This window comes from Phascolarctos cinereus, unplaced genomic scaffold (genome assembly GCF_003287225.1).
Source record: "Phascolarctos cinereus isolate Bilbo 61053 unplaced genomic scaffold, phaCin_HiC Scaffold_2;HRSCAF=192, whole genome shotgun sequence".
NCBI classification, from domain to species: domain Eukaryota; kingdom Metazoa; phylum Chordata; class Mammalia; order Diprotodontia; family Phascolarctidae; genus Phascolarctos; species Phascolarctos cinereus.
Window position 1 is genome coordinate 23,795,022 of NW_027555625.1, and position 12,457 is coordinate 23,807,478.

Genomic DNA, 12,457 nt, shown 5'->3' on the forward strand with positions numbered 1-12,457 from the left:
AGCCCCTAGGAGTGGTGCCAGACTTAGTAGCGGGAACTCAGCTGGCTTAGTTCATGGCAGCACAGGAGAGCAATGACCCTAGCTTCCCCAATCGAAACCCAATATGACAACCTTTTCAAATGGGAAAAAAAATCAGCTTGCAGCATTATGGCCTCAGTGGACAGCGCTTGGCTTCAAGCTGAGAAGTCCAGATGCAAGATCTGATTATGACACTATACGACCCTGGGCCCATTAATTAATCTCTATGCATTTTAAGCAATAAATGGACTGTGATCTTCCGGAGTGGAGGGATTTCACAAAGTAACAAAAAGCACAGATCCTTCCTGTATTCATTTTTCTTCAGCCTACATTAAAAGGAATGCAAGATCTAACCTCAGCTTCATTAAGTGTGAGGAAAAAACCAGAAAATTAAATAAACAGAGGTAAATCAAAACCGGTAAAAAAAAAAATAGGAATACAGAGAAACCGCAAAGACAGAATCTCCTTCCAGCTTCTGTAGTACCTCCACTCTCAGTCCAGTAATGTAGATTACAACCTTCCTACAATTCCTTGTGGCTGCCCTGGTGAAATAATGCACAACTAAAGAAGCACAACTCTAAGAAGATACACAATGACTTGATTCTCCAACAGATATAAACGTACAGAGACACGATGATGGTTTAGGCATTACAAGTAAGCTGTTTTGACTATTTTCCTGTTTAAACATACTATGCTTCCAAGTATTTTATTTTTTAAATGTTTTATCTCTAGTGAGCAGAAAACACTGATTCCAATGGCTAGGTCTGACATCCTTTGACCCCACAGCTCCAACTTTTCACTAATTTGCAAGGGTCCACAAGAGGAAAAAGTAAGCCAGTGCTAAGAAGAACCACCTAGATTAACAGACAGCTTGAAATATGGCCTGTAACATTACACATATATGGGGAAGCTAGGTAGCGAAGTGGATAGAGCACTGGCCCTGGATTCAGGAGGACCTGAGTTCAAATCCGGCCTCAGACACATAACACTTACTAGCTGTGTGACCCTCGGCAAGTCACTTAACCCTACTGCCTAGCCAAACAAAACAAAACAAAACAAAACAAACATTACACATATATGTACGTATACATCTTCTAATAATTCTCATTGTGGGATTCATTATTGTTATAGTAGTTATTGATAAACATGACCTAGAAAAAAAGTTTACAGGGCGAGGAATATTTGTATTTTTTTTAAACCTCAAACCTTTGGCTTCAACAAACTGCACAATTAATACTTAGTTTCTACTACATGAAGATTCTATGGTATGTATATTAGCACGCACATTATGACAAACTACTGTTTGAGTTCACTAGAATCAAGTTCGACAATTCTAAATTTTGTTTTTTTCCTTAACAATTGAAAGGAAATTAATTTCATATTTTTAAATCTCTACAGCCTAAGTAAGCAATTCACAGAAGTAATTTTTTTTTAAAAGCAGAGTCTCTTGACTACTTGAACATGTAATCAAAGCTTTCCTTATTGCAAAAGAACATTCTTACCTTTTTATGAGATGATAAAATCAAAATATCCTTGAAACCACCAAATGGTTTTGCCAGATTAGAAACTTCTTCCGTAGAGTATCCTTTATTTGGCAAATTTGAAATAAGGACAATGCACATTTCTTCAGTTTCCTTTAAATCAAGATTATGATACTGTTATTTCCTTTTAGCTCTCCATTTATTGCATATTGTTCAAACATTTGTTTTTAAACATTTTAAAGTCAGGAATTTAATTCATTACAGAGATAGGGGCATCATGGGTGTGGAACACTCAACACACACAGGAATGTGGATTGGTTTAGATCCCTCTAACTCTTCTCACTATTAAAAATTAAAAGTAAAAGAAATGACTTGATGTGATATAAAAAAGCTATCAATAAAAACCTTGTAAATAATGTAAATGTTGGTGTAAATGAGTTCTCTGCTTACTTAAGAATTCCTGTATAATCTCTTTTAAAACTATTTTCATAATGATAAAGGGATTTGCCAGGCAAAGACAAATACTCCAACTCTAAACTTCCCAAAGAAACACAGAAATTTGTCATCACGACCAATATCTTAAATTGTCTGTTAGGGAAAAAGGAATAAATTTATGGTATTTATATCTCCTACTACCACAATTTCAACTTTCAAAAACTACAATACAATTGGTTCAATTCAAGTAAGTATTTAAACCAACCTTGCTAACTGAATCCTCATTTTCAGTGATCCCTGAAACAGTTTTGTGGAGACAAAAAAATGTGATAAGTCATATTATACAAACATCTGACAAACACTACAGAATTGGCCTGTAAACATAGATAAAATTAATTTTAGCTGTGCGTGATAATCAGTTTTATTCCTTTTAAGCACATATTTTTACAATGATGAATTAAGGAGAGAGGAAAAACTCATCAATTTATAGAATTCCCACAAGCTTTACCACAGAATAAAAACCATGTCACATTCCACATTTCATTTGGTCATAAATAAGGTATTTAAATTTAGTCAAAATCATCACTTTTGTTCACAAGCCAAATTACCACATGAGCAAAATTCATCTCTTTCACCTACCTGAAACACTTTCTTTAGCAGCGTCCTCAGTGGCCTTGGTTTCAGAAATGCCTTTGGTTTCTGAAATGCTCCTGGCTTCAATGTTTTCTGCATGAAAATTTTCTTTATTAAGCATCACAAAAGCAGACTAATTAAGAAAAAAATATTAAATCTAAATTAACCTATAAATAGCCTACTGCTTACCTTTGTCAACTAAAGTCTTGGTAGGTTGATCTGATTCAGTCAATAAAGGTGCAAGTTTCTCTTTAAAAAAAAAATCAGCAAAAATGAAAGTGTATACTATGTATATTTCAAGCAGTTTTGGTTTCTTGAAAGCAAATATTAAAATGGTAGTCCAAGTTTACCTGGCACTGCCACAGTCTTATTAGAGTCTTTAATTTGGGGATCTATAGGTTTTTTGCTTTCTATTGTCTTCTTTCCACTAGGTTTTGCTGTTAGAAGTAGATTCAAAACAATTAATCCAACATACTTTGCACAGCGTACTCAATCATATACATTCTTTTACACCTAGGTACTGCCATATTTTGGAGTTCAGCTTCCTCCAACAATTTTTTTCTTTCCTACTCATTCACTGGCTTCTTTCTCATTATTATCATTTAATTAAGCAATGAGAGAATTAAATTTATGACATCATTGTTTCAAAAACTTTTTATATAATGTAGTGGGCACGTCTCATTTCACAGAATTGAGACTAAAATGGTACTCAAAAGGTCACTGCTTTCACCTTCGTCCTTCCCCTGATGGCAGGATCACTCACAGTACAGGATTTAGATTTTTAATAGCAAAAATATTTTGTTTACAATACTGAATCTGAGAAACAGCATACTCTATAAACGGTCTCGTTCTACCTCAGAGATATCTAAATTTTTACAAAGTATTTGTCTTGTTTTAAAGACAACAATCAAAAACTATATATGGCAAGGAAGATACCAAGTGACAGTTCTACATGACACAACCGACTTGTCAAACACTGATCCAGATAGTTCTTCAATTAAATGATTTAGAAGATCTTCACCCAAACGCCTTTGTTAAAGTCTTAAAAAAAAAAAAAAGCAACATTCAAATCTACCCAACTATTTAGGGCCAAGTCTAACAGATTTTTGAAAGCTGAATGTGTTTGGGGAATATCAGAATTCAGAAGTTGTTTCAGATGATATGTTATCTAAAGAGTCATTATGAATAGATTAAAACCTGCTTTTTGTTTCCAGTAGCCTTACCTGATTTGTTAGAAGTTTTATTACTTTTAGCACTTGCGGAAATCACAGACTTTTTATTAACTGATGACTTTCCTAAATTACAGAAATTAGAGTCAAGACTGGTTCATTTTTTAAAACAAAACTTTGTATTCAGCTAGCATTCATTCCTTAGTAATGTCTTAAAAATGAAAGCAAATACACACAGCAAAATTAAATTACTGCTTTCATAACTTGAAATTCCATCACCTTTATGACATGGGACATTTAAATGTTAATCAAATGACAGTTGGACAGGAAAAAAATGAAAATATTATTAGAAAAAGCTACTTACCTACTTCTTGGGAGATGTCACAATGCCCCCAAGAAGTTAAGTTACAAGAGTTAGGATGCCTAGAACCCTAGAATGCCCCACACATCCCTTCCTAGAAGAACCCAGGCAGCTCCAGGCTCCTAGCTAATTTAACAGAATTTTGGAAGCAACTCTCAGTGACCCCACAACAGTCCTGACTCAGACCTGGTTGCTCCTCTAAAACCCCGTTTCAGTTTCTCTAACCCTCCACAGTGTCCAGGTACCACAGCCTTCCACTCTGAAAAGCTACTCGAAAAGTGCTTCCACACACAGTTATGGCTAGAAACACCAGGGGCTTGAAGTCTGTGCCTTTGTTAGCACCAACAAATACTAATGAGTCAGAGAACACTAAGGGACCTCTAAGTGAGGAGAGGAAAACTCTAAAACCAATCCCGCCTCTCCTGAGGTACGCTTAACCTTTGTGAGATGCCAAAGCCCTTCTGTGAAGGCTGACCTGTCAGCCCCAACTGAAGAGTAGAACACACTAACGTGCTAGTACCATTCCCCCAAAGGCCCACTGTGCTGGCAATGTCACTTGTCACATGTTAGGCAGTCTTGGCACCCACTTCTTTCACGCTGATAACCTCCTGACCAGGAGGCCCCAGATATCCTCTCTCCTGGTGGTGCCTAAGGATATGCTTACTGGAACCTCTAAGAAATCGTTTCTGCCCTCCATATTTATGATGACCACCACACCACAAATGACTTGATACCCAGACAGAGGTAACTCAAAGGCAGGGAAAAAACCCAGAACCACCAACTTCATGATTGGCAGGCCACTACGTCCTCTCTTGGATCTAATTTTATTTCTGGCAACAAGAGCATGTGGAGCAAGTTCACCACTCGCCTCTTCCTGGATTACAACAGGTTAAGGGGCATGTCCTGGGATAAATTAGGCACTGAGCAAAGAGGAGAAGAATGCTAGGTAAAAGAACTGAAATACCACCTGCAACTTTTACAGCACCTATGAAGGGCCATCCGATGTATGAACTGCAGGAGAAATGCTACCTTGCCAATTTTACAAAAGTTAATTATAAATATGATCTCATTTATGGAGAGGGCTGAAGATACATTTAATTTCTCAGATGAGAAGCTGCTTCTCCATTCATCAGCACAACATATTTGGACAATTATGTGTACAGATAGAACATCACATACTAAATCACATTTTCTGAAAGTTTCTGGGTGGTTGTGTGAACTTCTATTCTTCATCACTGTGGATCACCCTATTACGTGAAAAACCTGACACCACTGCTATATTTTGCTTATATGTTTTTGAATTCTCTAACATACTGAGTATATACCTAATCTACAACAGACAGCAGGCTTAATCACTTTGGCTTTGACGAGTCTAGTTTCTGTTAAGTTGACTGAAGTAACAAGAAAGAGGTACCATCATAAATCCCAAATCACAAGACAAAACAAAAGCAACCTGGGGCCAATAGGGTCAATGTTTTAAAGAGACAACAAGAAACTCATCATTCCTTGTAAAAACATTATCAAATAAATGGCTATCTCTGGGAGTCAAAGATTCTGAATTCTAATATAAACCCAGCAAAATGAGTCTCCTGTAAACCAAGTCAGTGCTTAGAGAAATGACCTAACTTTATCAGACAACTCAAGTACCATTTGCAGCCTGGCATCAAGAAGGAAGCTGGATAATTCCCTGTAACCTGGCATTGTCAAACAAAAGATTCAAGTACAATTACTATCAATCCTCAAAACCTAGCAATTTTTTCTCCAGATGTCTGTCTTGCCATCCTCCTTATACCTTTAGCATTCCTACCAAATACTTCTGCTTTTTCAATTCTTTGTTCTAAAGCATCTGTAGCTCTAAGCAAACACAAGCCAGAGTCCTTGTTCCAAGGGAAAGGACCAACCACCATGCTGATGTCAAGACAGATTCATAGCCTGGGTCTCTAAACTGGACAACTTCCCCTATGATTCTAACCTACAATCTCTATGTAAGCCCGCTCGTTCTTTCCAGTCCTCTACCTCCAGTGTTCAAAAGCAGATTCCCTTGTATTCTGTAACAGCAGAAAACGTTATAAGCACAGCACATCTTCTCCTCACTCAAAATAAGCATTCTTTCTCAATCTCCCTTATCTGTCATTACCATAACCCATCTAGTTGAGCTTTCAAAGAATGTAAAAATGAGTTTTTATTTTTCTGTTTTCAAAAGCCAGCCTTCATCTCAATTGTGAAAGTGGTTTAATACCATGGGGAGCATGTTTAGTGAAGAAGAGCCCTGGGCCAGGAGTGAGGAAGTGAGGAAGAGACCCGAGTTCCAGTTCCCCGTGTGACACCATATAACAAGATGTGTGTCCTTCAAAAGTTTTTGATTCTCCAGGTCCTGTTACCCCTCATCTATAAAATGAGGAGACCAGATGAACTTATCTGAAGTCTCCTGCCAGAAGTAAAGCTCTGATTCAGTGAGTGGCTATGCTGGCCTCCTAGATCCCCTGACCCCAGGCCGGGCTTTCATACCACAAACCCAGCCTAACTTCCTGCTCTGTCTCATAGTTCATACACTTTGGTATATTAATATGATTCTGCATTAAGCAGAGTCTTCTTGCCCAGATGTGTCTATCCTGCGTCCTTGATTTCGGATGGCAGGTGATGCCAAGTGCCTAGGGAGTTAACTGCCAGCAGACCTCCCCCTCTCCTTTCTCCACACTTTACCACCCAATTTTCTTCTTCATGACTTCCAAAATTCCAATTCTGCATCTTGCAGGAATCATCCCACATTGGTGGCGAGGTTCTCCATGTTCACTCCTGTCAAAAAGGCTTTTTCTACCACTCAGGTGAACCAACTCCAATTCCACCTCTCCTCTTGTTCAGCCTGAGCAGGCCCCTAATACACTTATCAGTAAAGTGAAAATAATACTAGTATTACCTAACCCAGTGAAATGCTTTCAAAACTGTAAGGCCCTTTAAATAGATATTACTTCGCTGGTTTCAGGTTTTGCATATAACATTATCTCATATTGGGCACACAAGTGAATGAGCATCAACACTGCATTTTAATCTATTTGGATGGAATTCTTCTAAAACACACTACATAAGTTCTTTAACAAAAAATAACACACCTTAATGTTTCCTTGACAACTCAGGTTTGCCAAGATCATTACTATACTGTGCAAAAACACATTAATACTCAAAGGAGCAAAAAGGCCTCAAGGCTTCTAGGACCTGAGTTCTTCTAGAAAGCTTTTACTTTCCTCCAGCTTCCCTATCACCTGTTGCACACGTTGCCATGCCTACCTCTTATGACAACCTCTTCTCTGAACCTACCCTTTTCTGACCTGCACTAAGTAGTGCCTTGTTTGTGTGAAATCAAGGATCTTCCTAAAGGTCCAAGGGAATTCCCTGGATTGGACAGTCAGCTTTGGTTTCCCCCCCCCACCCCGTCCAGTCTGTCCTTCCAATGCTTTTTTGCTTTAACAAGCAAGGCTGATACCCCTGGACAAGTCTTTTTGTCTGCAGATGCTTTGTGCTGTTAACTTGCACTTGTTTGTTTCTCCTACACACACACCCTGCTGTTTTCTCATAAATATACTTTGTCGAACCTCAACAAAAACAAAGCACTGTTCTCTTTACTCATTCTGCCTCTACAGGTTTAATATCAAAGTTATGAAAGATAAAAAAAAAAAAGATCAAGTCAAGAAATACTGCAGGAAAAATCAACTTACCAGTGGAAGCTGATGTTACAGATTCGGCCTTTGAAGCATCCACATCTTTTCTAATGAAAAGAGTAGAAAGGTTCATAAACTCTGCTAATTTCACAAATTCAAGAGGTTAAAATTACTCTCAATTTTAAAGAGCTGTGCCATTTAACCTGAAAGTAACACAATAGCATTTTAAGACATCTTGTTTTACTAGGAAGGCCTGTGCAACTAAGGTATATCAGGAAAAAACGCAGCTTAACACCTTAACACCAAACAATCGTGACAAATAATCTGGATACAAAGGAGAGGATAAAAAAGCTCCTCTCTCCTGTGAGTAGACAAGTGGCAGGCCAGGGCTGAAAGACTATCACTATATTTGTTGTGGTTCACTGTTTTTCTTTGTTTAAAAAAAGGGAAGGTTGATGGAAGGGCGGGAAAGAATAATAAAAAATGGCTGTTGTTAAAATTAATGGCATCAGACACCTTAAATTAAAAAGTAATGTAGGTTTGCCACAGTAAAATGAACAATTCTTAAAAGAAAGTCCCCTAGTTTAACACCCCAATCCCAAAACACAGCCATGGAAACACTTACTTTGAAGTCGATGGTTTCTTTGTTTCGGAAACTACTTTTTTCCCATCCTTGTTCTAAAAATAAAAGGGATCGACTTTAAAACACCCGCCTAACAGACTTAAAGTCAACAGTGTTTCCATCAATGGTACTATCATTGACCCAATATCCAAACCTCAATATGACACCTCTCCCTTCTTCCCTATATCCAATTAGTAAATTCCAAATATGCTTCTTTTGGACTATGTCTCTTGGATTTTCTCTCCCATTAGATACTATCCCAGGTTTTACTAGAAATGGCCATCTCATCACATACTGTAGGCTCTTCTCCCCTTCTTGATTGATATCCTTAAACATTATCTATACTCAATGCTGTCAAATTCTCTCCTCTCAATTCACTCCCCAAGTGTGGTGAGATGACTTTTGATATCACCATGCCAATTCAAACTGCTTTCTCCAAGTTACCAGAGGTTCCTAATAGCCAAATTTGGTGGTCTTTTCTCAGTCCTTATCATTCTTAATCTGTCTTTGCATTTGACACCAGTCACAATCCTCTTCTGGAAACTCATCTCTCTGGGTTTTCATGACACCACTTTCACCTAGTTTGCCTCCTACCTACCTCAATACTTAAGTCTCCTTTGCTAGTTCATAATGCCCATATCATGACCCCCAACTGCTGATATTCTCCCCAAGGTAGTTTCCTGGGCCCTTCTCTCTGTCTCTGTCTCTCTCTCTCTCTCAGTAACCTCATCAATTCCCATGGGTTTAACTATCTGCTCTACGAAGATGACCCCAGATTTACATATCCAGCCTCAGTTTCTCCCTTGGGCTTCAAACCCACATTAACCAATTGCCTACTGGTGGGCATTTCAGAGTGATGTCCAAAAGACACCCTAAACTCTCTGTCTATAACTCAGCTCCTTATCTTTCCCCCTAGATCTTCCCCTCTCCCAAACCTGCCCATTTCTGTCAAAGTAAAAGACCCTAGTGTGTCTACTTTACTATCAGGTAGGTAATCTCAGCATCACATTAGACTCCTCAATCTTGCCCTACATCTCCAGTCAGCTGCCAACTCTTGCTGCTTCTACCTCCACAAACTTCTCTCGCTCTCCTTACAAACCAACCAGGCCAGGCCTTTATCTACAGTAGCTTCCTAATTGGTTTCCCTGCTTCAAGTCTCTCCCTACTCTACTCCTTAATGTTACCAAGGTAATTTCCCTTTAGCACAGATGACCACGTCATTCTCCTCCGTTTCCCATTGTTTCTAGAATACAAACACTCTCTTTAGCTTTTAAAGCACTAAAAAACCTGGCAACTTCACCAAAAGCACCTTCTTGTCCCCATCTCATCTGTTCCCTCCCAGATGGCTTCTGACACTAGTACTCTTTTATGCCTGTCTCACGTGGGAGGTGGCCGTACTCCTTCCCAAGGCAAACCCTTCTGCATGTTCAAGTGATCACACTTCCATTCCATCTTCTCTAGATTGCCACACTATCATCCCTACTCTCATGTATCTTCTATCTCTCTGTTCATTGAATGTTTTTCTACTGATTACACACATAACCATGTCTCCCTATCTTAAAAAAAAATCCCTGCTTTGATCCACTCATCCCACCTACCGTCCCATATTTCTCCACCCTTTTTATAGCTAAACTCCTTGAGAAAACTATCTATACTCAGCCTCCACTTCTTTTCTCATTTGCTTTTAAACACTGCAGTCTGGCTTTTAGCCTTACCATTCAAATGAAGCCACTCTTTCTAAAGTTACCAGTGATCTCTTAATTGTCAATCTAATGGCCTTTTTGTGGTCTTCATCCTTCTAAAACTCTCTGCAGCCACTGACATGGTCAAGATTAGGGCTTCTTAAAACTTTTTTCATTCTTCTTGCATGGCCTGAGGACGTGCACAGTGCAAAGTGCACAGGCTTTACGTTCAGAACCACGGCTTTGGGCAAGTACTGCTAGAAACACCTCAGATTCGTTACACTTTTGATTTTCATTACTTTTTGGTCATTGCCCATTCACAAACATTTTACTGTTGCCAAATTTTTTGCAACCTCATATGGGGTCACAACCCACAGTTTAAGAAGCACTGGTCAAGGGGGCAGCTAGGTGGTACAGTGGATAGAACACCAGCCCTAAAGTCAGGAGGACGTGAGTTCAAATCCGGCCTCAGACCAAATGCTTGACACTTACTAGCTGTGGGACCCTGGGCAAGTCACTTAACCTCAAACTGCCTAAAAATTCCAAAAAAAAAAAAAAGCACCAACACTGGCCAAGATCACTCTCTTCGCTCTAGGGTTTCAGAACACTACTGTCTCCTGATTTGCCTCTTGCCTGTTAAACCACTCCTCAGTCTCCTTTACTGGGTCTAGTCACAGCTGCTGACCTGGGCCCTCTTCTCTTCTCCCTCTATACTATTTCATTTGGTAATCTCATCAACTCCCATGAGATTAAATTATCTCTATAATCCATTTGTCCCACCCTAACCTCCCTTGCCTGGAATCTCCCAAGTATCTATTGGACATCTTAAAACCGGATGCTCCACAGACATCCTAAACTCAACACGTCCCAAACTGAACTCATTCTCTTTCCTCTCAAAGACCTTCTCATCTTCCTAATTTCCTTCTTGCTGTTGGGGGCACCACCATCCAGCCACAACAGGTTCCCAGTTGAGGCGTCATTCTTTCCTCTCTCTCTTGCAAGGGCCTGTCAATTCTGACCTTAAAACATCTCTTGCATGTGCTCCTCTCCCCTCATACCACCCCCACCCTGATGCAGGCTATCATTACCTCGTGCCTGGAGGGTCTCTCTGATTCCAGTCCATTCTCCACTTAACTGTCACCCTGGTCTTGCTACAGCACAGATCAGACCACGTCACATCCCTCGCTCCCCTACTCAATAAACTCCAGTGACTCCCTATTGCTTTTAGGATATTCCTTTTGGGGTTCAAAGCCCTTTATACTGTCCCCCTCCTACCTTTCCAGGCCGCTCATACACACATTACACACACGCACAACACACTCTTCAATCTAGTGACACCGGCGTCCTGGCTGTTCCTCAGACAGGACACGCTAACTCCTGATTCTAGGCACTTTTACTATAGTGTTTCCCCCCCACATCCCTGCCTCCTGACTTCCTTCAAGTCCCAGCTAAAAATCTGACCTTCTAGAAGAAGCTTTTCCTGATGGTCCTTCCTAATTCTAGTGCCTTCCCTATCTCAACAACCTGCTGTCTATCCTGTCTCCAGCTTGTGTTTACTTGGCTGTGCTTTCTCTCCCCTACTAGAGTGTGAGCATCTTCAAGAGCTCTTTGGCCTTTCTTTGTACCCCTGGCAGTGCTCGGCACGGTGCCCGGCACACTAAAATTCTGTTTACTGAAGGATTCTCCCACTCTTGCGCTCTCTTAACACTGTATTTCCCTGCCTGTACCTTAGCAGTCTCTTGCGTCTGAAACACACTCCCTCTCTGTCTCTGGCTCATAAACTCCCTCCTCTCCTTAAGATGCTGCTAGTCACCACCTTATGCACAAGGCCTTTCCTGATCCCCCAACCCTCCCATATTACCTTGTATTTAATTATGTTGTATTTGTGTCCATGCATATGTATATAAACGCATTTAAATTTTATATTCGTGGTTTATGTGCAGGGTGTCTCAAAAATCTTAGGGCAGTTTTAAACTTTAGTAGCTATTAAGTAGTTGAGCTATTAAAGTTCAAATGGCCCTAAGGCTTTTGGGACACCCTCTATTTTTATATGTACTAGTCTTCTCCATTAGAATTAAGTTCATTTGCAAGTAGGGATTATTTCATTCTTTGTATTTATACCCCCAGTGCTTAGCACAGTGATGCACAAGTGATTTATTAACTCTCAATCTCGTTACAAAACTGAAAATGAAATGTTAAATATTTCATTGTGCCTGAAATATACTTCCTAAAATAAAAATTCAAGAAGGAATTAGAGAAAAATTTGGGCTGCTGCATAATATGGCTGATAGGCCAAAAGATACTAATAACATCAGCAATGATTTTCTAGCAGACACAACATTTAAAGGTTATTTATTTCACCCTCTGACACAATAATTAATCTTCAGGGTGGTAAAAAAA

General features: G+C 39.5%; 1 protein-coding gene across 1 annotated transcript in view; it reads right to left on the reverse strand.

Moving 5' to 3' along the window:
• The window catches only part of ZNF638 (zinc finger protein 638), a 147,362-nt gene that overhangs the window by 28,174 nt on the left and 106,731 nt on the right, over positions 1–12,457 (reverse strand). The window contains 8 exon segments of the mRNA XM_021001129.2: positions 1,521–1,652; positions 2,200–2,231; positions 2,574–2,660; positions 2,757–2,816; positions 2,918–3,004; positions 3,791–3,862; positions 7,811–7,860; positions 8,379–8,431. Coding sequence (XP_020856788.1) covers positions 1,521–1,652; positions 2,200–2,231; positions 2,574–2,660; positions 2,757–2,816; positions 2,918–3,004; positions 3,791–3,862; positions 7,811–7,860; positions 8,379–8,431 — 573 coding nt within the window.